General features: G+C 43.5%; 1 protein-coding gene and 1 non-coding gene across 4 annotated transcripts in view; one reads left to right on the top strand and one right to left on the bottom strand.

The window, feature by feature from the left end:
* CLDN10 (claudin 10) overlaps positions 1 to 24,795 on the top strand; it is a 110,595-nt gene that overhangs the window by 72,096 nt on the left and 13,704 nt on the right. For 2 of the 3 annotated variants that reach the window (XM_057307653.1, XM_026493481.4), the window contains exons 2-3: positions 23,512 to 23,673; positions 23,762 to 23,843. In XM_057307653.1, coding sequence (XP_057163636.1) covers positions 23,512 to 23,673; positions 23,762 to 23,843 — 244 coding nt within the window. Of the gene's footprint in view, positions 1 to 16,509; positions 16,773 to 23,511; positions 23,674 to 23,761; positions 23,844 to 24,795 lie in introns of those variants that run through there. The other variant, XM_026493480.4, reaches the window with a different exon arrangement.
* On the bottom strand, positions 8,483 to 8,589 carry LOC113251576 (U6 spliceosomal RNA). The gene has a single exon (XR_003314549.1). It is a non-coding gene; the product is annotated as a U6 spliceosomal RNA (small nuclear RNA).

Genomic DNA, 24,795 nt, shown 5'->3' with positions numbered 1-24,795 from the left:
GTACCTACCCTTCTTATATGATCATAGAGCGCTATAATTTGATTTATCACCCTGAGTTCTGCTTGCGTCTGGCCAAAACTTCCCTTCATTATGCACACCATCCAATGGCAAGGTCGGTGTGTGTGCTCACCTGGAGATTCCCATGCTGCGTCTGGTCCAGCTTCCTCCTTCCGTGACTCTAAGATCTAATCTCATCTTCTTTAGGGCACAACCCAGACCACATTTCTTTTCTGGAATGGGGGGGGGCATGATTCCTCCTTTTCCTCTACCCCTGCTATGTCCAACACCCTTGTTCTGCTGTACCCCTTATGGGAATACCCCTAAACCCCTTAGATTTCATTCCCTGTAGACTCCATCAAGAAGGTGCTTTTAAATACTCAACTTGCTGGATGATGGCAGATTTTGTTACATTTCTGAAACTTTCTCTTGCTTTTCAATAATAGAACCAGATCGATCAACCACCAAAAATGTTTAAGGACAAGTATGTGAGATTGGAGGGTATGAAGGAGTCAGCGACGCAAACACATCCTACAACAATACAGAAGAGAGGCTGAGGGGGCTGATGATAAGATTGGATTTTGAATCTGTTTCTGCATTCAGTATTTATATTGAGACATTTGGGAATATAGCAGTTTTTCAATATGTCTTTTCTGAAATGACCGTTTTCCGGTTGGTACATGACGTTTCAAGGCTTATCACATTCACTGGTATAAAACTCATATACTGAAATCAGTTTGCTTAGAAAACGAATCTGATTTTATAATAAAAGTTAAAAAAATTCAGCCGGAAATGTGCAGCCAGAAGAAGGCTGTTGCATTATATAAGGGCTTTAATAATATATAAAGGTAAATGGGTAATAAAAGCTAAGTACAAGACGGCTTAATTTCTTTTTTTTTTTTTTTAAGATTTTATTTATTTATTTATTCAACAGAGATAGAGATAGCCAGCGAGAGAGGGAACACAAGCAGGGGGAGTGGGAGAGGAAGAAGCAGGCTTCTAGTGGAGGAGCCTGATGTGGGGCTCGATCCCACAACGCCGGGATCACGCCCTGAGCTGAAGGCAGACGCCTAACCGCTGTGCCACCCAGGCGCCCCAAGACGGCTTAATTTCTTATTGATGTTATATTTTCTACCTTTCCAGAATATTATCATGACGGCACTCGCATGTTCCTTTTTTTTTTTTTTAAGAAAACTGTGAAAATAAGATGTTCATTATTTTGAGGTCAAATGCTTATGATTCTTTTGGTTCTTATTCGGCTTTCAAAGGATAATCTTGATCCTTTCACAAACATTTACCTTTAAGAACCGTCTATCACTGAAATTCAACAGGATATATATTAAGTTACAAAAGACGACCTCTTAGTTGTTAGTCTGGATTAGATAGGAAACACATGGCATATTTGAAAATATCAGAAAAAGCTAAACAAAAATTAGGTGCTGGCTGGTGCTTCTGAATGAGAAATGATATTGATTCTTAAAGTTGGCTGCCTTTGTTACCTATAAAAATATCATCAGACCTCTAAGTTAAGAGCTTGAGTAATCGAGTTAAATTTCATGTTTGTTGGAATATTGAGTCTTTCCGTGGACACTAACAATATCAGTTTACTACCTATGACACTTTTTATTTAGAACTGAAAGCGATATGCAGTCCCTTTAGACCTTGGAGGTTTTCTCTCAAATAAATAAAATATTTTTAGAAAAGTAAAGTTTGGAGATTTTGTCACTTAGGCTCTTTTGAATGTGTTATGTTTAATAAAGCTCGTCCACAACCAGGGGCAAAGAAGTTCCTTGCAGTTGACAAGGGTGAGATTTGGAAAGCCATGTGGAACAGCCCCGTGGCCCCGTGGCCCCGTGGCCCCACCCGCACAATGAGAACTCAGCAGCTGTGCGTGATAAACCCAGTTCCAGCATTAATCTGCCACGGGACCTTCTACAAATTGCTTAATTCCAGCCATGAGAATAAACATTGACACCAACGTTCTAGCATAGATAGAAGGGAATCAGGCTGTTTGCCCATAAAACTGAAACTCGCTCTGCCTTTCCTTCCTAACACTGGGACAGGGAGGAATTAGGAATGACCAGGCTGTAGGCTACTGTTCTTTGCTTCCAATTAAAAGAGGCAAATATAAGCAAGTGACCGTAAGTAGGAGGGAGTGGGGCGGCTGGGGTAAGGATGAGCAAAATGTAAGCGAAATTTGAGAACGAAGGGGAAATCTCTGGAGGGGTGAGGGAGATTGCTTGTGATTCTGTCTCAGCTGCTGGCCCCTGATGTGGGTGGACCACAACTGCATGCCACTTGAATCTTTCTTTCTCTCCTATTCCTCTTTCCCTTTGTCTCTCCTGTTCCTTCTTGTTTTCCCTTTGTCGACACTGTTTGAAAGGGAGAAGGAAACAATATTCTACTGAATTTTTGTTTCCTCCTTCTATGTTTAGATCCAAGGGTAATTTTACAGAAGCTCTTTAACCCATTCACAAGGGGCCAAAGTAAATGTAAATTAACAAAGTAGTGACAGAGCTGGAACTGGGTGCCAGGTCCTTGAAATGCCAGTCCAGGGCTATTTCCATACATTGCACCCAAGTGTAATCATAAAAAACCAAACACGACAAAAAAAAACTTCCAGCGCTGCGCTGACTTTATGTTTTTCATACGTAACCATGATGTTCCGTTTGTTACTTTACCGCCATAGGAATTAGGGCAGGAGGAGGATGTGATTGTACTCCAGCTCCATTATTTCATCTATGTAAGGATTATTTGATGTAGGATATGAATGCATGTGCTTTAAAAGTCAGTTTTAAAATGTAGTCACAAATGTGGTTCATCCTTGGCCCTGCTTGGTCAGAAATAAAATATTGTACTACTAGAAATATGCATGCTATATTCAGTACCTAATGAAAAAAAATTTGTAGTTAAAGTAAGAGTCATAATCATAACCATATTTTTAAAAAAAGCCGTAATCACTAAAGACCCCCATTCACATTTGTTCATTGGTTCGGTTAAGCAAACACTAGTATATGTGGGGGTCTAACGTCCACCTTTCTGAGAAGTCTCCTGCCCTGAGACTGAGAGTCAGCCAGAGAAGAGTGTCATTTAAATTAGGGAGGATTGTAGAGATGTATGCTACTTAGAATTGAGCTTGGTTTTCCCTAAACCAGTAAAACCAAGTGTCTTGAAAGTCAAAATTAATTGGATGTTAGGAAAAGGGATACAAGAAACCGTTGATTCTGATATGTGGGTCAAGTTGCCAAGTAGCAATTCACACTAGATTATAGATAGTCAACTCAGTTTGCAAACGGAGCCCAGCAGGGGTACCTGGGGGCTCAGTCCGTACAGTACGCAACTCTTTTTTTTTTTTAAGATTTTAAAATTTTTTAAAAAGATTTTATTTCTTTATTTGAGAGTGAGAGAGAGCACAAGCCAGGGGGAGGCGCAGGGGCGGGGGTGGGGGGGGGAGGGAGAAGCAGGCTCCCCGCTGAGCAGGTTGCCCACGTGGGTCTCTATCCCAGGACCCTTGATCCCAGGACCCTGGGATCATGACCTGAGCTGAGGACAGAGGCTTAACTGACTCAGCCACCCAGGTGCCCCAAGATTTTTTTATTTTTAAGTAATCTCTATACCCAACATGGGGCTTGAACTTAGAACCCCAAGATCAAGAGTTGCTTGCTGTGCAGACTGAGCCAGCCAGGCACTCCAGGCATGTGACTCTTGATTTGGGGGTTGTGAGTTCAAGTCCCACATTGGGTGTAGAGATTACTAAAAACACAAAAACAAAAGCAGCAAAACAAATGAAAAAGCATACTGCTTTTCCTAATTTCATATTGTGTGATTCCAAACCATCTACAGAAAAATTTTTTAATGACGAATATATTATTTATATATGTATATACAAATGGGCTTTAAGAGACAAAAAGAGTGGGGCGCCTGGATGGCACAGCGGTTAAGCACCTGCCTTCGGCTCAGGGCGTGATCCCAGCGTTCCGGGATCGAGCCCCACGTCAGGCTCCTCCGCTATGAGCCTGCTTCTTCCTCCCCCACTCCCCCTGCTTGTGTTCCCTCTCTCGCTGGCTGTCTCTATCTCTGTCAAATAAATAAATAAAATCTTTAAAAAAAAAAGAGACAAAAAGAGCAATTATTTGAGGATTAATTTGATCATTTGAAGTATAAACTAAGGCCCCATATTTGTTGTAAGATTATAATTTGAAGGAATAGGACTTTTTCTTTATTTAAAGATTATTTACTTGAAAGAATAAATAAAAAATCAGACATTTACAGATAGTTTTTGAGAGTATGCTTAACATTCCATCCAATACTGTAAGTCGTCCTTTTTGACCAATAAATTAAATTCAACGACAATTTATTGAATGTCCATAATACTGTAGATACAGTTTTATAACATCGGTGCTTTAATTTATTTGATCCTATCCCTCTCACCTGGAAATTAACATGAGGAAAATGGAATTTTATTATTTGCTTTTCTCCTCGATGGTATATAAAATCTGGAAACTAGCAGACAGAATATCATTCAGATTGCTTAATCAAACTTCATTGGCTGCTTTATGTGCCATGTCAAAAAATTACAATATAATCTTTCACATAGTGTTTTGACTGGAAAACAAAACATTGCTTAACACTATAGGATTACATACGTGGATGAATTGCGTGGTGGGAAAGAAGTTGACTTAGGGCATATTTGTTTGTCATAAAGATTTATGTCCCAAATCCTAGAGGTGTGGCAGTTTGTAATAATCACAGGCAAAACATGACATCAGCTTTGTTCTATAGATCTTTTTATTAATTCTTTACAAACCCTAAATCAAACATAGAAACAGCTATTGCTTTGAACCACGAAAAGAGGTGCGTCTATTATGTCTACCGTATTATCAGCATACAATTCTATTGTTATTTCCTCTCTTTTCATGTTACTATTCAAAAGTCATTTATAGAGATGACTCTGCATTAACCGGAAACAAAAACTTCCTAGTGATACACTCGTAAATATTTTATTGGCACAGATATATCACTGAGGAGAACCTGTATTAAATGTGACAGTTTTCAACTTCTAAATAGTCAAAACTTGCTTGTAATTCAGATTTTTCTTCTGCACGGAACTTGGATAATTTTTCAAATTTACCATTTTTGAAGAGTAACATACACAAAATGTTACTCCAATTGTTACAGTACTGCAGTGTTCACTTTCTAACTTGACAAACATGAAGAAGTCCCTTGTGGATTCTGATTTCCTCGTCTATAAAATGTTGAATTAAGTAATTTTAAAGTACTTTCTACCTCTAACATTCTAGAACTATAAAACATGTGTGTTTTTAAATTATATCAAACTATATATTTTAGTACAAAGTCAAATAGACATAAATATAGATGAGCTATATTTTTATAGAATTTTAAAGAAAGATTGTATTTATTTGAGAGAGAGAGAGCATGAGCTGGGGAGAGGAGGAGAAAAGGGAGAGGGAGAAGCAGGCTCCCCGCTGAGCAGGGAACCTCACACGGGGCTCAATACGAGGACCCTGAGATCATGACCTGAGCTGAAGGCAGATGCTTAACGGACTGAGCCACCCAGGCGTCCCAACAAACCAGTTTTGAGACAGGCTGCCTGTGGCCTGGGACCCTGCGTGCACACTCGGCTCTCCCAGCTGTGTGCCCTCGTGTGGGGTTGTCGACACACAGGGGAAAGGGCATCTCTTTTGAATTTGCACAAAGGTACCTTAGCCAGTGGGGGGCCCTAAAATGTGATTATATCTCTCATCTTAAAAAAGAAAATATTTTTAAAAAGAAACACCTTTCACAATCCACTTTCCTTCCAGGCTCTGCAACCATTTCTCTCCCCTCTTCAAGGAGCTGCTTCCACTTCCTGCCTCCAGTCCTCCCTCCCATTCTGCGCTGACCCTACTCCCATCCGGTGTATGCACCACCCTCTCCACAGAACCGCTCTGTCGAAGAGGTCTGTCTTCTGCAGTTTGCCATCGGCTTGTGCCCTCATCAGTGTATAACACCATTAATCACTCCACTTCTTCCTCCTTAAAAAAATTTCTTCATGTGGCTTCCAGACTCTCTGCCCGGTTTTTCTCCCCCCGAGAGGGCTGTGCCTTCCCAATCTCTTCTGTTGGTTCGTCTTCAACTCCTAGAATATCTCTTTCCCATCTACCCTCAGCCTGAGATGATTGGCTAGTTTGTGGTGGAAATGCCACCCGACCACAGAGGACTCCAAAGTGTACTTTTGAAGCCTGAAGCTCTCCCTCAACTCTGGACTTGGAGATGCTACTTGGCTCCTCCTCCCAGATGTCTACTGGCGTTCTAACTCAGGGTGTTTAAAACTGAACTCTGGTTTTCACCCTAACACCTGCTCATCTAGAGCTTTCCTCACCTCAGGAGACAACGCCACCCTTCCAGTGCCTGAGGCCAAAACCCTGATGTCTTCCTTGACTTCTCTTTTTCACTCACACTTCACAGCCCCTCATCAGCAAATCTTGTCAGTTCTACCTTCAAAAGAGATCCAGAACATGAAGTCTGACCACCTCTCACCACAGCACTTCCCCCAGCTTGATCAAAGCCCCCGCCGTCACTCAGCGGGATTCTGGCACCAGCCTCCTAACCGGCGTCCTTGTTCCTATACTGACCGCCCGTTTCTGAGTGATCCTAAGACCTCGATTGGATATCTCTCCTCACAAAACCTGCCACGGTCTCCCCATTGCAGTCCGAGTAAAAGGCAAAGTTGTTAGGATTACAGAGCCCTCCACAAACTGCTGACACCCCACACATACACACTCACAAACACACAAAGATGCATGGGCACACATAGACCCACAAAGACACGTGAACACGTAGATAAGCACCCATAGAGACGCTCAGATACACACGTGGGCATACAGGGTCACACACACACCCCGTTTCTGTCCTCACCTCCACTCCCTCTGCTGCAGCCACACTGCCCCCTCCAGTGTTGCTCAGACAAGGCAGATGTGCTCCCCGCTCGCAGGAAACAGGTCACATGGCTAGCTCCCTCTTTCCTTCGGGTCTCTACCCAAAAGTCATCTTCTCAGGGAGGGCTCCTCTGGCCACCTAACTAGAATTGAAAAACCAACATCCCCCCAACACACACTTGGTAGAACACCCCCACACCCATGGCTTAATTTCTTTCTCCTTAGCATCTATCGTCTGATAGACTAATTATTTCTCTTACCTTCTTCTTGCCTCCTCCAAGAGAATGTGAGCTATATTTGGGTGGAGAGTTCGTCCTTTTCACTCACACTATCTACAACGTGGGAAAGGATGCCCGGAGCGCAATAGCCCCCCAACAAGTGCGTTTGGAATTGTTTCAGTGACTCAGGAATGCTGTGCTCAACATGAAACCAAAACTGAGAGAACCATATGCGCTGTTCGAGCATCTCGTGGCAATACATCCTCAGCCCTTACACTGGCTTCCCCAAGCTCTTCGAATCCCCGTATGTCAAACCAACCCCTGGTTGTAGCTTTTTCAAGCCCCCATTCCCGTAAGAGTTGTTCATCCCTCCCAGGCTTTGGTGGTGCTCAGCAGTGTCTCTGCTTTCTCAATCCCACCCTCAAAGGTGCCTCCCAGGAGTTCTGTGGCCGCTGGGGATGCCCTCACGGATACGGGAGAGGGGATGGAACACAAAGACCCATGGGCAGGAGAACTTGCATTTTAGGCACATCTAGCAAATAAAACATAATGTTTGGTGATGAGGTGATTCTGGTTACAAGTTTCTTTTCCAAAACTTGGACAATCAGCTCTAACAGACAAAAATAAGGAGGAAATTGGTCGTGCTGACATGACACTAATGCTTAATTCCGTCATCGTGTCCCACCTTTTCCTCCTCTCCCCCAGCACGAACTATCGCTCTTCAGATGCATTAACTCTCCACTGCTATATATGCATATAGCTGAGAGAGAGAGGGGCTGAAGCAGCCCAGGGAGGCAGAAATCAGTCAGTGGTCCTGCCCCCTCTCCTCCTTCCACACAGACATACAAGCTCGTCTGAAAAATCCTCTCCATCATCTCCTACCCTTATCACTTTCACTCCCAATCAATTGTCTTAAGGAGAGAATATCCGAGGCGCCTGGGTGGCTCAGTCGAGTTGAGCCTCTGACTCTTGATTTCAGCTCAGGGCGTGATCTCTGGGTGGTGGGGTTGAGCCCCAGGTTATGGGGGGCCTCACGCTCAGCAAGGAGTCTGGTTGAGATTTTTTTCCCTCTAGCCCTCGCTCCACTTGCATGTGCACATGTGTGCTCTCGCTCGCTCTCTCTGATATAAATCTTTGAAAAAAACAGAGAAAATATCTTCCTTTGTTATTACATGTCACTCGTTTCCCTTTTACTTATATCTCTTTATTTCTCTGATCCATACACATCTGCTTCCCTGATGTCTCAGTGCAGTATTCCAAACTTGTCTCTTCCCACACCCCTGTTTTTCTCTCATAATCAGATAAGAGGAGGTCATTTTAAGTTTTTTTTTTAATATGGAACACGTCAAGAATTTGTATGTCATCCTGACGCAGGGGCCATGCTAATCTTTTCTGTATCCTTCCAATTTTAGTGTCTGTGCTGCTGAAGTGAGCACTTAAGTTTTATTTAAGTAATCTCTAAACCCAACGTGGGGCTTGAATTTATGACCCCGAGCTCAAGAGTCACATGCTCTTCCAGTTGAGCCATCCAGGCGCCCCTGGAACATTTCGGTATTTGTATTTTTTTATCTTTAAAACATATCTTGAAAAGCCCTCAGAATTGGAATGACTAGGATATCATTTAAATGTAATAAGGACATGAACTTTGGAGCTGAAGAAACTTGGGTTTTAAAGTAATATAATAATTATATAGTCAGATGGAACAGGTATTGTGAGGATATGAAAAAACAAGATCCATCCCGCCCTGCTTTGGGCAAGCGCGGGGATATAGCCCTTCCAGAAAGCACCCACAAGTCCCTGGGGAAAAAGGAAAGGGCGGGGGAGAGGGGGTAAGCAACTTGCATTTTACATGTGAATGGGGCCCTTTTGTTTTACTGAACACATTTTTCTTTAGCTAATGTGGGTCAGAACTTCATCAGAAAACAAAATAAAAGTAAGAAAGACAGTCCATAGTAAGGTAAATACCAAACACCGCAGAAGACCCCCAGTTCAGGATAAGAAGGGAAAAGGGTGGGTGCTCTTTAAATTCTAACTGGCTGGGAGCATAGTACAGGCCTCAAGGCATGGAAAAGTCAGAACTAACAGTACTGAAATGAACTTCTTATAATGTGTGTGTGTACGTACATATATAGACATACAGATGCACATACATTTCTTCATCTGCACGGGCACAAACACACATACATTTTAAGAAAAGTGTTCCAGACACCGTGACACAATGAATCAGCATTGCCTGGGGCATAGTTTTGTTTTGTTTTTAATAGGTGAATTTTTTTTTTAGGATTTTTTAAATTTACTTCAGAGAGAGACGGCACAAACTGGAGAGACAGGCAGAGGGAGAGGGAGAAGCAGACTCCCCGCTGAGCAGGGAGCCCGATGCGGGGCTCGATCCCAGGACCCTGAGATCAGGACCTGAAGGCAGATGCTTAACCGACTGTCACCCAGGCGCCCCTGCTTGGGACATTGTTAAACAGCATACTCATGAACTCCAGTTCATCTGTTACAAGACTTAATCACACAATGAACTTAAATAAGAAAATTAGGTATCTTGTTCAAATACTTGTGATTATAAAAGCCATTCTCCTGAAAAATAAGGATAAATACAAATTACCTAGAACTGCTTTAATTCACTGTGTGTGTGTATTTGGTCATATACCTGGTGGATATTGATGGAATACACAACTACACAGAGTTGTGTTGATAGGAGGCAACAGAGTGCAAAAGAATGTGACTCTAGGACTAAACCCGCTTCCACCATGTCCCAGAGCAAGTGACTTCACCTCTCTGTGGTTTGGTTTCCTCATCTCTACAAGGGAACGAAGACAGAACCCACTTCATGGGGTTGTTATTAAATGGGTAACTGGTACCTAAAAGATACCCATACAAGTTTTAGTAGATAAAAATAGGAGAAAGCCTACATTTTGGAAGAAATCATCCTTAATTATTTGCTTCTGGGTATGTTTTTGTAAGAATTTGCATTTTTGACCCTTAAAGAATTCATTGTAAACTTCTAATCATGTTTCCCATGAATCGAACCAAACAGTAAACATGGCGCTCCTTAGTATCTTGGAATAAATTCTCACCAGCTGTATTCTGAGGACCACAGAGAGGGGAGTCTCTTCAGGTGTAACAGTCACTAGAATGTTCTGCTTCCCGCCCTTACATACACTCATGTGGGAAGGTGAGGGCCATGGACGCAATTCTTTACTCTCCCTTGTGCCCACCCATCTCCTTTTTCACTGCAACCTTACTCCTCCCGGCCACTGTTCAGTGGTCACCCGGCCCCCTCCCCTACATTTCTGTTACCCTTCTTCTGTCACGTAGCTGTCCACCCCCTCTGACCTTTAACTGCTGTCTAGTTATATTTCCCACTGTTGCCGCACTTCTTTGGACATCCCCCAACCCCATTTCTTTCCTTTGGACTAATCCTCCTCTTGCTTCCTGGTTTCTCTCCCTCTGCTTCTGCATCAACCTCTTCTTTGTTGGCAAGCTACTGAACCCTTTCTGTTTCTCTTGCCTGTTTCCTCGTTTGCCCTCTGTCCCCTACATCACCCTGCTTCATTAGCAAATTGAACTACCCTGCTTCATCACGTGTTTCTAATAAGCAAAAATAAGAATGGAAAATAAAATAAAATACATTATCTTCACGCACTACCCCCCCAACACACACACACCTGTACACATACAGTCCTTTCAATACACCGAAGGAGGGAGAGCAGTGGCGGGAAGTGGTTGGTAGAAAAGAAAGCAAGGAGGACAGCAAAGGAAAACTCTTGCCCCTCTTCTCTCCTTGTTGATTTGGTCTGTGGCTGGTCAAGTTCATTAGAAATCAGACTCAGAGACTTTCGAAGTGGTCTTGGAGACCATCCAGCATAATTCCTTCATTTTATAAATGAGGAAGCTGCAACTCGGAGAAGAAACAACAACAACAACAACTGACGTGCCCTAAACACACAGATTTACTTGCTGCCCAGTCTGAGTGGGTAGGTTTTATTAGGACTCATGAGATGCTTATTGACTAGCAAAATACAGCCAGCCCACCTGTAAGCACTGGAAGGTTCCAGCGTCCCAGAGTGAGAATAACTTCAGGCTGGAGGGGTATTCACCATGATAGCTGTGAGCTGCTGGGGGGCAAAACTTACCCCTCCAGGGGCTCAGGAGGAATCTAGATGGCCCCAAGATACCTCAGAGTTGGGAATGAATGCATTTTTAAAATTTAAATTCAATTAATTAACACAGAGTGTTATCAGTTTCAGAGGTAGAGTTCAGTGATTCACCAGTCTTATATAATACCCCGTGCTCATTACATCACCTGCCCTCCTTAATGTCCATCACCCAGTTACCCCCCACCCCAGCAACCCTCAGTTTGTTTCCTATGATTAAGAGTCTCTTATGGTTTGTCTCCCTCTCTGATTTCATCTTGTTTTATTTTGCCCTCCCTTCCCCTATGATCCTCTTTTTTGTTTCTTAAATTCCACATATGACTGAGATCATATGATAATTGTCTTTCTCTGGATTGACTTATTTCGCTTAGCATAATACCCTATAGTTCCAACCACGTGGTTGCAAATGGCAGGATTCCTTCCTTCCTTCCTTCCTTCCTTCCTTCCTTCCTTCCTTCCTTCCTTCCTTCATGTCTGAGTAGTATTCCATTGTAATATATACCACATCTTCTTTATCCATTCATCTGTTGATGGACATCTGGGCTCTTTCCATAGTTTGACTATTGTGGACATTGCCCCTATAAACATTGGGGAGCAGATGCCCCTTTGGATCACTACATCTGTATCTTTGGGGTAAATAGCTAGTAGTGCAATTGCTGGGTCGTAGGGTAGCTCTATTTTCAACTTTTAGAGGAATCTCCATACTGTTTTCCAGAGTGGCTACACGAGCTTGCATCCCCACCAATAGTGTAAAAGGGTTCCCCTTTCTCTCCATCCTCGCCAGCATCTGTCATGTCCTGACTTGTTAATTTTAGCCAGGGAATCAGTGCATTTTAAATGTAATGCAGGAAAAACAAGTTCACAAGATATATGCCACCAACTTGTAAGAGGTCTATTGAAACATTCTTTTTTTTTAATTTTTAGATTTTATTTATTTGTTTGTCAGAGAGAGAAAGAGCACAAGCAGGGGGAGCTGCAGGCTGAGGGAGAAGCAGGCTCCCCACTGAGCAGGGAGCCCGATGTGGGACTCGATCCCAGGACCCTGGAAATCATGACCTGAGCCAAAGGCAGATGCTTAACCAACTGAGCCACCCAGGCGTCCCCCATTGAAACATTCTGAGACAGTACAGCCTCAGAGGATACCAAATGCCAAAATAAAAACACTGTTTCCTCATAATTTGCAGAAAAATTACATATATACATACATATATACACAGAAATATATGATTAGTGATGCGACGATAAGCACGAGTGTTCATTCCGGTAATACTCCTGTCATCTGTAGCTTTCATGCTAAGGAGATTATAAATATCATAGAATTAGTGTAGAGCATTAAGATAAACAAAGTCTTAGGGAAAATGGAAGGAAAAAGAACACAGATATGCTGTTTTACCCTCTTAGTATCGGCATGAATGTCTTCTCTAACATGGTGTGACAATATTTGGCTCCTGGGTAGTTGTTATTTTAGTTAATACTGTATTTATCGGGACTTCAGTTTCTTCCCCCTGCTTAGCAGCACCCACCTCACTGGAATCTAGGAAGGAGCTAATGTATACTGAAACCAAATTTGATGCCTGGAAAATCCTTGAGTTGTTAAGAGGCACACCTGTGTTGTTAGGCAGGTGAGTTGAATCTCAAGTAAAGAATTTCTGCAAATCTCCTGTTCAGTCGGCTAAACTGGTTTCACTCCTATTGAACAACCCCGGGGTGGGGGGGGAATCCTCTGTTTTTCCTTAATAACCATCATAATGCCAAAGAAATAACTTCCAATGCTAATCTCAGTGGTTTAGGTCTCAAAAGTGGAAAGGTTCAGAATGTATTTCAGGATATTAGATGTCTCCCTGTCAAATTTATTAATTTATAGATAAATTAGCATTTTCATATTGGAAAAAAATAGTTTTTTGTAAAGGCCAGATTATTGTTAAGATGTTACTTTGAATAATTTGGAGAAGTAACTTTCTAGCTATAGTCACCTTATGTTCAAATTAAGGAGAGATTGTTGTGAATAATTAAATAAAAATTTCAGTGAGCTGAATCCTAAAGAAAATAAGGAAGCATTTATCAGTGGAAAGGTTCTCTGTAAATGGGTTTGCAGATTAACTGCAAAGGTTATTTGGGACTCTATAATCTTAAAGTGAAACAGGCCATTTATTTAGAGATTTAAAAAAAATCTCTATTCAGTCTGTTTTCATTTTCTAGATATTCTTATGTTGAATTATGTTGTTGTCCTTACGATACTTAGGTTTCTTCTGACTAAACAGGCTTTGAAATGCTTATAAGACATTTAAAAATAAATGCTTGATTCATTACATAATATTCTTTAGGTACTAAAGGAAGTTAACATTTTCATCTTTTGGTCAGGCACTTGTGAGCTCTAAAATAGAACTCTTTGGCAATTATGCAGTACGTGCCAGGGAAGAAAAAGAAAAGAGTTTAAGTTGTCCAACCTCATACAACAGACAAAGGATAAAAGTAAAAGAAATGAATCAAATCCACAGGCGTGACGACCCTAGTCGGTTTCAGCGGCAAAGGAGCTCATAGTGCTGCCGTCCAGGTCATAATTTATGGATCCCTTGAGGTATTTTCAACCCCTTTGAAGTTGAAACTGTGGGCTACAGTTGCTACAGTAAAAGAATATTTCTTTTTTCAAAGTTTTCAACCAAGAGATTAAGATTCTCTCTCTCTATAATGCACACCATCTGTTTTATTAAGTTAACAGTTTATATGTATATATATATGCATCTCAACCAGTCCGAGCTGTGGCTCCCAGCCTGATTATACATTAGAAGCTTTGGAAGAATCACTCCCAGAGTTAGCCTCAGAGATTCTGGGCTTAAATGGTCTGGTGATACAGCAGAGAGAGAGAGAGAAAGTCTTTCTTGGAATTCCAAGTTGGAATTCCAAATTCATTTGGAAACTATGTTGCAATGGTGATCTGAGTTTATGGATTTTTTAAAAAAATATTTATTTATTTATTTTAGAGAGAGACAGGGAGAGGGAGAGAATCCACAAGCAGACTCCCTGCTGAGCATGAAGCCTGCACAGGGGTTCCATCACAGGACCCTGAGATCATGACCTGAGTGGAAATCAAGAGTCAGCCACTCAACTGACTGAGCCACCCACGCACCCCTGGGTTTATGGATTTTTTAAAGTACAATAGGGAAAGCTACATTATCTGTTAAATTAACATTCAGGGGCTGGTCTAAAACACCAAGCCATTCTTCATAGTTCTTTCTTTAAAACAAACAATGAGCTTTTGGCTCCAAACAATGAAATTTATAACCAACCTATTGATAAATTAGGAACTGCTTGAGTCTTCAGCGTCACAATACTATACTTTTTTGTGTGTTGAAAGTGACTCGGGGTTTTGTCTGGGAAAAAAAAAAAAAAAGCACTAAATTTAGTGAATACCTGCCAGGAGGAAGACACAAAGAGACTGTCAAACAAGGCCAGAAATAAGGTACAAAACCAAAATTTGTGTGATTTTGGATTTCAGGAAACTCCATAGGGAATGTCCTGGTTCATGACTTTCGCGTTTTCTGAATAGTAAACTGGGTTAGAAATTGGCAGATCATTCAGAAAAGAAAACCTTTCTAAAAGGCTGTCAACACAATACAAAACAAAAGCAGAACACATGCACTGAACCCCATGGGCCTGAAGTTGTAGCATGAACCGAATACTATCTCAAGAAATGGAATAATTGGGCTGAGTGTGGAGCCTGTCCTAATGGTCTCCAACAGTCCTTGCAAATGTAAATTTTGATGATTCTGTAGTCCAACCTCCTCTTTTCTTCAAAGACATCTAATCACTTCTAATTTCATTCTGTACCCACTTGATAAAGCAAAAAGTGACAGGAGCACATTTATCGTGAATTGTTGAATCACTATATTGTACATCTCAAACTAATATTAACACTATGTTAATTATACTGGAATTAAAATTTAAGGAAAAATATATAGATATTAAGAAAAAAAGTGACAAGGAGGAATTGAGAAACTCTTCACAATGAGTGAAAGTGTGAAACAGAGGGTTAGCAACTAGCTTTATTGTAGAGGACTGATTATAGGTTTTAGACCTTTGGTTACTTTTGGCAAGAAGTGAATCCTGAAAGCTAAGAACTGCAAGAACTTTAAATGGACAAATAATAACCCCATAGTAAAGCCAGTGTCTTTGTTCTCTCATTCATGCCCAGATTTGTGACCTCAGAAACTGAAAGGACACCCTGATCTTAATGTTTAACTCGAGACAGAAATGAAGAAATGAATGAGTTTATTCTTCATTTAGGTGCAAAAGGTGGTAGTCCTAAAAAAAGGTAGAACAAGATACAGAAAAGTTTCCACTGTGACAGAGCCATCAGCTGGTAGAGCAGACTCACAGAACTGGGAGCTTGGCGGGACCATACAGGGAAAATGTCTTAAATGCATAGCCTACGGGTAGTGCATTAGCACAAGCAGGCCGGCTTTGTGGCTGGAACACTCAAGATCGAAATTGCAACGAAGGCTCGATGGAGCTTGTGCTCTCCATATGCTGCTGTCTTGAATTTAGGCCTGTGCCACACGCGTCTTTACAATGACTTTCTGCATATCACGAGGCCAAAAGAACTGTAGGATTTTAGGGCAAGGCCAATTTCAAGCCCAGAACTGCCGTCATCCCTCGGTGACAGGCTGAACAGGGTCACGCTAACGAGCGTAGCATGAAAACCTTTAGAGTTCAGCAAGCCGAGGGCTGCGGCGTGATCAGGCTGTGTCCTTTCGGAGCTCACAAAAGGCTTTTTCTGCTCCGCTTTTACACTCTAGAAGCCAAGCTATTTGCCAGGGGTAGAGCGGGGGAGGGGGAGGGGAGGGAGAAGGGGAGGGGTGAGGGTGGGGGTGGGACGCAGCAGGTTGTCCACATCCTGCTGCCAGTCTGTCCCACAGTGTAGCTGCTCTCCACGGTCCCGGTCCCGAGATACGGGGCCTGCGGGCGAGGGGAGCGCAGGCCACATTTCCCCCGATGTCGGGCGCCGGGCCAGCTAGCTGGAGAGAACCCGGGCACCAAGCTAAGAGCTCCCCGCCCGCCCTCTGGGCCCGGGAGTGGGCGTCCTGTCCTCCGGCCCAGTGCGCGCCCCCTAGCGCCTGTCCGCGGACGGGGCGGGACGGGGCGGGGCGGGGGCGGAGGCGGAGCCGCGGGGCCGGGAGCGCGGGGGGTCGTAGCGCAGAGTGGGAGCTAGAGCGCGAGCGCTGCTGCAGCGGGCGGCATGGCTAGCACGGCCTCGGAGATCATCGCCTTCATGGTTTCCATCTCGGGCTGGGTGCTGGTGTCCTCCACGCTGCCCACCGACTACTGGAAGGTGTCCACCATCGACGGCACGGTCATCACCACCGCCACCTATTGGGCCAACCTGTGGAAGACGTGCGTTACCGACTCCACGGGCGTCTCCAACTGCAAGGACTTCCCCTCCATGCTGGCGCTGGACGGTCTGCATCCCCTCGGCCCCTGCCCCCGGCCCTCGCTCCTGCCCGGCCAGGCAGCGGGGCGCCCTCTTGGCCCCACAACCCTCCGGCGGGACTCCCCGGCCGGACCCCTCCGAGGCCAGGGCCCACTTTACCCCCAGAGCCTGAGGGAGCCGCGAGAGCCCTCATGCCCGTCCCCGCCGTGCCCAGACGCGTGTACCGCGGGGCGCCTGCCCGAGCCCGGCACCCCGGGGCGGGAGAGGGGGCACACCTGGGTGGGCGACTCGGGCGTGGGGGGGGCGGAGGGAAGCACCTTTGCAGTCCTGAGAGTAGAGGACACAGTTGCGGGATCCCCATCTCTCGGGGACTGTTAGGACACGGAGTCACGCTTGTCTCCTTCACCCAGCACTCTCCGAAAGAGCTGGATCCTGATTAAAGTGGTATCATCCACTTGTCAAAGCCAAATTTGCTTGTCCTGAACTCCCTTTAACTATTTTGTTAGTTCTTTTAAAAGTAGGCAAGGGAAAAAGTAACATATTGCAGGGAGTGTCATCCCATTCTCGCCTCCCCCCAGACCCCCCAAGAAAAAAACAACCCCATGCGTCAACAGATGTGTCCTCCTGGGCTTTAATGCGCCGTCCAAGTTTTAGGCAAATAAATAGCCCTCGCCTATGCTGCCGTGGGTAGAGAATCCTGGCTAGCAAGAATCTTGTGCTAGAGACTGCCAAGGTCTGGGCCCCTGCCTCCCTCATCTGCTCTCCGGCTCTCTGTCCTGTTGTTCTTTTGCAGATTGTTTTCTCCATCATTCTTTTTAGTTGGGTTCTGTATGGCATTGCATTAGAGCAACAGGTGGACGGTCACATAGAAAACTGGCTCTGTTTTAGTTTCAAGAGAACAGTACATGTCAACCCAGTTACAATGACTGCTCAAGTTCTAGGCTCATTTCTTCAGGATTTTACAGCACATGACTAAATAGATCCGGGCATAAAGTTAAGGATAGTCATTTGCATTATCTCTAGTTTTGAAGTGTTTTCTTTCCTTCTCTAAAAAAAACTTTATTATTCCATGTCGGGTTTTTATTTGCATAGCTGATTCAATAAAAGACATGAATTGCCCTAAGATGGTGCTTGCCATGAAAAGCAAACTATTGCTCAATGTGGATTTGATGGAACCTCCATATACGGGAATATGTGCTTGGTTTTAGATGGGTGACACCCAGGTCTTGGTCCTGTTGTGTAGAAGAAGTAGCTGGGACCCTGTTGATCCCCCAGAATTACTGTTGAATTTCCTGTGCTCTGCAGAGCGCACATTCAGGTAGACGCTTTGAACAGGCAGGCTCTTGTTTCTGTGGTTTACATTCAGGACTTTGGGATTGATGGTTACTGTCCTAAGTGCACTCTTCTGCTGTTAACGGTGTTGTTACCTGAGATAGCTTGTCAGATACGTCCGCTTCCTTCCATAAGACAGCTGGGGGACGCGAGAGAGGAGTGAGAAATAAATGCTCTGTGATGAGCGTTGGGGTGCAGAATGGTGAAGTTGTCACATTATGTATCCGAGGTGAGGGTGGAGTTGGCATGGAGACTTGGGGGCAGGTTGGGTAGTGAGGAGGGAGGAGGGCATAGCCCTCAATATGAGGCTTTGGAGGGAGTTGAAGATGGAGAAAAGAAAGGAGGAGTGACATTTATCTACAACCCAACTTGCAAAATGACCTTTCCTGTTTGCGCATGTGTCTAGAAAATGCCTTTAAAATACACAAATGACTTCATACTCCCTGTTGTTCTACAGTGTTCTAAAATCAATAACGTAGCTTTCCAAGCCAGGACATATAGAAGTAACTCTTTTTAACAACTGCATCGTATTCGTAGTCTGGACAGACTGGTTTGTTGAACCACTTTCTCATTGTTGGACAATGGACTCTTTCCAGCATTTCGTTGTTGTCAGTGCTGTACTGAAAATCTTCATATTCATCTCTTTGTGCACGTGGGTAGTTCTGTAAGGTAGATTCTGAGAAATGGTACTGTCAGGGCAGCAGGTGATACATTTGAACGTTCAGTTCATACTGCCAGATTGTAGTCCACCAACGACCTATGAGAATGCCTGTCTCTGCGTTCTCACCACTAAGTTTTTCATCCAGCATCATGGGTGACATAGTATCATGTTATCATTTTCATTGGTATTTCCCTAGTTTTTACCAGTGATTTTTACCATCTTAATCATGTATTTATTGACCATGTTCTTTCTCTTTCATACATTGCCTGTCTGTATCTTTTTTTTTTTTTTAAGATTTTATTTATTTATTTGTCAGAGAGACATCCAGTGAGAGAGGGAACAGAAGCAGGGGGTGTGGGAGAGGAAGAAGCAGGCTCCCAGCAGAGGAGCCCGATGCGGGGCTCCATCCCAGAACGCCGGGATCACGCCCTGAGCCAAAGGCAGACGCTTAACGACTGAGCCACCCAGGCACCCCCTGCCTGTCTATATCTTATGCCCACAGTCTGTTGTTTCCTCTAGATATAAATGATTTTTTAAAAGATTTTATTTCTAAGTATTCTCTGCACCCAATGTGGGGCTCGAACATACAACCCTGAGGTCAGGAGTCGCAGGCTCCACCAACTGAGCCAGCCAGGTGCCCCTAAATGATTTTTTTTAAGTTTATTTCTTTATCCACGTGATCTCTACACACAGCATGGGGCTCAAACTCACAGCCCCGAGATCAAGAGTCTTCTAATTGAGCCAGCCTAGAGCCCTTAAATGGTTTTGTTTTGTTTTTAAATTCTGGATGTTAGTCCTTGATTTGTTATGTTTGTTGCAATCTTAGCCCATTGCTTGTCTTTAAATTTATGGTGCCTTTTCTTATATAAAAACTTTGAACTGTGTATATGATCAAACTTAATTACTTTCTGCCTGCTGCCTCTGCCTTTTGCGGCTTAAGAAGGCATCCCAAAGTGATAAACCTTACTTTTCTGACTCTCTCAGAATAGCATTTGGGGGGTTTAATCACACAGCTTTGTTTTCACGTAGAGAGGAGTTGATCGCCCCTCCTGCAAGCTCACCTGCCCAGAGCAGGCCCCTCTGTAAGCTGTCCGCTGTGTATTCCCCAGGGAACCACATCTGTTGGATGCGGTAGGTGACCTCTGAGGCAGGTCCAGCCAACATCACACTGCACATTGGACTTCCTGACACTACTCTGAAGTGGCAGAGAAAGCTACATTACTAACATAGGCCTTGGTGACCACAGGCCTAAGCAAGCCAGTACCCCCCTTAAACCAGACAGAAGCTCTAGATTGAAGAGAATCCAAGAAGGAAGAGAGAAGGCTCACAGCTCTCTCTAGTCTTAGGTGAAAGAAGGAGCTTCTTGGATGCAGATGATGGAGACATTTTTCTGAATTTTCTACATGAGGTCAAAGCTCTGATTCCTTATCCTCAGGGGGGTATCATTGTAACCCCCCATTTTCCTTATAAGGAAAATGAGGCCAAGAAAAGCTATGTGTATAGATTTAATTTTATGTTAAGATGCCAGCTTCCAAGTTCTGCTTAGAATCCATATTAGTGTGATGGAAAGGAAGCTTTGGTGAGTTTTACCACTCACCAGACACTGTATTGTTCATCCTGTGAAGGAAGTGCTGTTATCCCTGTTTTACAGATGAGAACACTGAGGCTTAAGAGAGATAAGGTCATGTAACCAAGACACACAGAAGGTAAAGAAGTAGAAAATCCAGAGCTGAGCCTCAGAGCTCATGCCTTCTTCCCATTCCACTCTTCTTTCAGAGGATTTGCAAAAAGGACACAAAGCTACCCGTGTAAGAAAAGCACATTGTTTTTTCTCCCCTCTCTCCAGCAACTAGCTGGGGTGCAGCTAGGGAGTTGTCTCCACCAAGTGGATGTTTTCATTTTTGCTCGTTTGAAATGGAAAATAAGGTACACATCATTTGAAAATCACTTAACTTTTAAGGGACACCTTGAAGGTTTCCTCCAATGGAATTCATGAATTTAAAGTCCCTGTATTTTACTAATTGAAAATTTCACGGTTGAACAAGCTAGTGATTTCGGTTTCTCGCCAGCTCCTATTCCTTTCAAAGCACCGCTCGAACTTCATCTGAGAATCACTTTCAGCCAGGTTGTTTTTAGTACATGCCATCTATTTTTGTTAGTGGAAATGTTTGCCATTTCTTCCAAGAGAGTGAACTATAAATTATACTGCAGAGAACTTCTAAGTAAATATGTTCATGCCTCAGCACTTTAATGTGTTAATTAGCTATTAAAGGTGTCAGTAAATTAGACCTGTCAAAAATAATGGCCTCCTTGACTAGGTTTTACTACCACTTCACTCGATGGTGTTACTTATAAGTTTTGCCCTCTGGAACTGTTAAAGAGCAAGGTTGCAGAGGTCTGCCTTGCAAAAGATAAACTCTTGAGTTTGTTGGAAGTCACCTAAGGCCCACATCTGTGGGTGTTTTAAGGACCGGTAGCCCCGAATTTACACAACCCAGGCTTACCAACACCTGGATTCCATCTACAGCCAGCAGCCAGGGGGTGTTTTATCTTGTGGAACCCCAATCCGTGTTTCAGAAAATCTGGCCAGAGATGGTGCTGGTCAGGTGCCTTCCTTTGTGCGTGCAGCAAGGTGGCAGGTGGCCGCTGCTGCTGGAGGCTAGAGACAGGTACCTTTCTCTCCAGGTCAGGTTTCTGGTTGGTACTGAGGAAGGACCCGAGCACAACAGAAATGGTATTTCTCCTCTCCTGCGCGTGCCAGGAGATCAGTCCTGCTGCAGGCCTGAGGGCTGAGGCAGGAGAACAGAGTGAGAACCTCAGAAAGAAGTATTACGAGTCAACGGTTGGATAAAGTATAAAGACTACTGGTATTTTCATATTAAGTCATATGAAGGATAATTCACCAGCCTGAGATTCTTAGCACCATTTACATCTGGGAAAACGCATTCCATGTTCTCAATGATCAGAGTGTAGGATTTAGCCTTTTGCCAGGCTCCTGCTTTTTCTGTTCGTAAAGCCTATACGATTCCTAAAGTAAATGATAACGTTTACTAGGATAATTTTTATGCATATATTATAGAGGGTACCTCTCACACGTACTGTTTTGTCTGCTTAGTGACAGCAGTGAGTCAGCTAACATACCTCGAAACCAGAGATTACAATAAATGTCCAAAAAATAATGAAACTGCACTGTCCCAGGAGCTCTGGTGGTAAATGATGGGCCCGTTGTGGTTAGCTTGGTAGATGTTCTTTAATCTTTCGAGGGACTAACAGCCTTCCTCTCTGTCTGTGCTTCTGCCTGTCCCCTGGGTCTGGCTGGAGGACTGAGGGTTGAAATTTTTAAAAAACCTGGGTCAGTCTTTGGCAGCAGAGACCCAGATAGCCCTGCGGCATGATTATTGCTGCCGAAATAAGCCTCCTTTATCCTGTTGAGCTAATAATAAATTTGTGTTGCTGTTTTTGATAGCCTCAGCACCAGTGGAACAATTTTGTCCCTGGAAGTAGTTCACACTGTCCGATAGAAGATCGTTGTCACTGCTGACTACATTCGTGGAGGCCGAAATTTGTTGCAGTGAAACAGAGCATCTTTTGAGTACTTGTCAAAATGGATCCCAGCAATAGGATTGAGACTTAAAATTTCATTTCAAAGGAACATGGGCTGGAGGGGACTTGTCAGCATCACTTCTTGAACTTATAATTACTGTAGTCTTAGAATTATTATTTATTGTAGGCTTTGCCCGAACACTAACAATAAATGACTTGCTGCCTTTATGAGTTTTTTTAACTTAAAAAATTTAATTCCGCATGTAAGCCCGATGTACACGCATGCTCATTTACTCAACAAACATTTACTTATGCCTGGTGTACGCCGTCACTATTTCAGGTTGAAATATGGCACTGTTTCAGGCTGAAATGAACATGACTTTAGGTGTTAAAAGTTTATGGGTTCAAATTCTATTAATTTAAAATTTGTTAGTGTCTGGACAAAAGGATTTCGAAGTTTACCCCCACCTTGGTTCTGCAAGTAAGAATAGGTGGTTAGGAAAGTGGGCGGTGCCAGAAGATGATCAGACAGCCCAATAGAACGAGGTTTTCAGGTGCTTGGAAAGCATCCATTTATATCTACACAGTTAATTTCATAATGATGGAATATTCTTTTAGTAAACAACCCTGCTTTTCTAAACCCAGTTTTACTCTGTGTGCCCGGAAAATAACAAAATGTCATTAAAATACTTCTTGATTTAGACTCACCATGGTTTATGATGGTTTTCCAGTTGGTCTCATTTCTACCCTTTCACTAATATCGGAATGCTGTGCTGCCCAATTATAAATTTTATAATGTCAAAACTATTGAAACATCTATCTGAAAGGTCCAACGTGCAAAGGAGAAGGAGGGTTGAGATAGTGGCAGGCGATGTTTCTTACGGAGAAGGATTTTGTAGTCAGAGCTGGATGCAATCCGTTTCAGCCTCTTACTGACTCATCTCTGGTGTATCCTATGCCCTCGGCGCCTCCGTGTCCTCACCCGTGAATGCGGGAATACCAACACTCAAAGGAGCGATCCTGAGCATTACGCACACGCCGATCCTGGAAGCGTATGACGTAGAACAGGCACTCCATGTAGATGAATTTGCTTTCCCTGCTTGCTTGTCTTACGATGATGGTTATTTTTTCAGAAACAGAGCGATCATTCGGAAGGACAGTGCAAAATGGGGATTTCTCCCTGGCCAGCCACATGTTTTCTGTTAATGTAGATGACCTATTCTAATTGCAGGTTATATCCAGGCATGTAGAGGACTTATGATCGCTGCTGTCAGCCTGGGCTTTTTTGGTTCCATATTTGCCCTGTTTGGAATGAAGTGTACCAAAGTCGGAGGCTCAGATAAAGCCAAAGCTAAAATTGCTTGTTTGGCTGGGATTGTATTCATACTGTCAGGTAAATAGTAACTTTCTCCCGAACAAGGTACTTCACGATGTTGATGAAAGGACACTAATCACAATACCTTCCTTCTGATACTTTGTAGGGTTGTGCTCAATGACCGGTTGTTCCCTGTATGCAAACAAAATCACAACGGAATTCTTTGATCCTCTCTTTGTTGAGCAGAAGTAAGTACTCTTCTCAGTCTGTCTTTTTCTAGCTTATAGGAAGCGTACGCAAATTAATCTTCTAAATTAAGATACATAAATTCCTTACACGGCGCATGAAAGTGAGACACGCTGGTCAATAGTATTTGATGACATCATGTCAGGAGTAAACACATTCTGTGCTACGTTGGCAAAAGATGCATTTAATCACTGCATTGGTGTCACACAGCATCGTCTCTAAAAAGCTCAAGGCATAGGATTTAAAATTCTAAACTTCACCCACTGGACATCATTCAGTCGGGGTCAAGTAGAGGAAAAGTGGAAGAGAGGTGTGAGGTGGGGAGGAAAGAACGGTGCTGTGTGATAACAGGAAATGGAGAGCTGGCCTCGACGGATGTCCTTCCAGATTGATCCGTGCAGCTGCTGGTGTCGGGGCCGGGGTCCATCATGGCGTCGAACACCGACGTGGGAACTGCGACCACGCTCCGGAAGATTAGAGATCTGTAAACGAAGGATCGGTTTTTTCATTTTTAGTTAGCCTTTTAAAGTAGCTCCTTGACAAGCTCCACCTAATAAACCTTTATTTAAAAAAAACAACTGTAGGCGATGCAGGGTTTTTAAAAAAGGCTCACGTAGCGGCACAGACGGCCCCCCGGATGTGACCGGGCGGGGCTGCAGGTGAACGCTTCTGCATTTGCAGACGCCTTTGTTGGAGGTGGTGGTTTTTTCCCTGGGCTATTGCTTTTTATAGTTTCCCTGGGCTTATTTCTTTGCCTTGGGAAGACCCCAGGGATACCAAATTAGAAATAATAATCCACGCAGTATTTTGTCTTCCACGAGAATATACACACGTGCCTCTGTAGAAAGCCACATCTGTAAGATTGTGCATAGCGAGCAGGCGGGCTGGTGATGCTCTTTCAGTCTTCAGGTCAAGTGTTACAGCATTTTTAAAAAGTAGTCACTAAAATTGCTG

This window comes from Ursus arctos, unplaced genomic scaffold, assembly GCF_023065955.2.
Source record: "Ursus arctos isolate Adak ecotype North America unplaced genomic scaffold, UrsArc2.0 scaffold_10, whole genome shotgun sequence".
In the NCBI taxonomy this organism is placed as follows: Eukaryota; Metazoa; Chordata; class Mammalia; order Carnivora; family Ursidae; genus Ursus; species Ursus arctos.
Note: the sequence above shows the minus strand (reverse complement) of the source record. Positions and strands in the feature narration are given on the sequence as shown.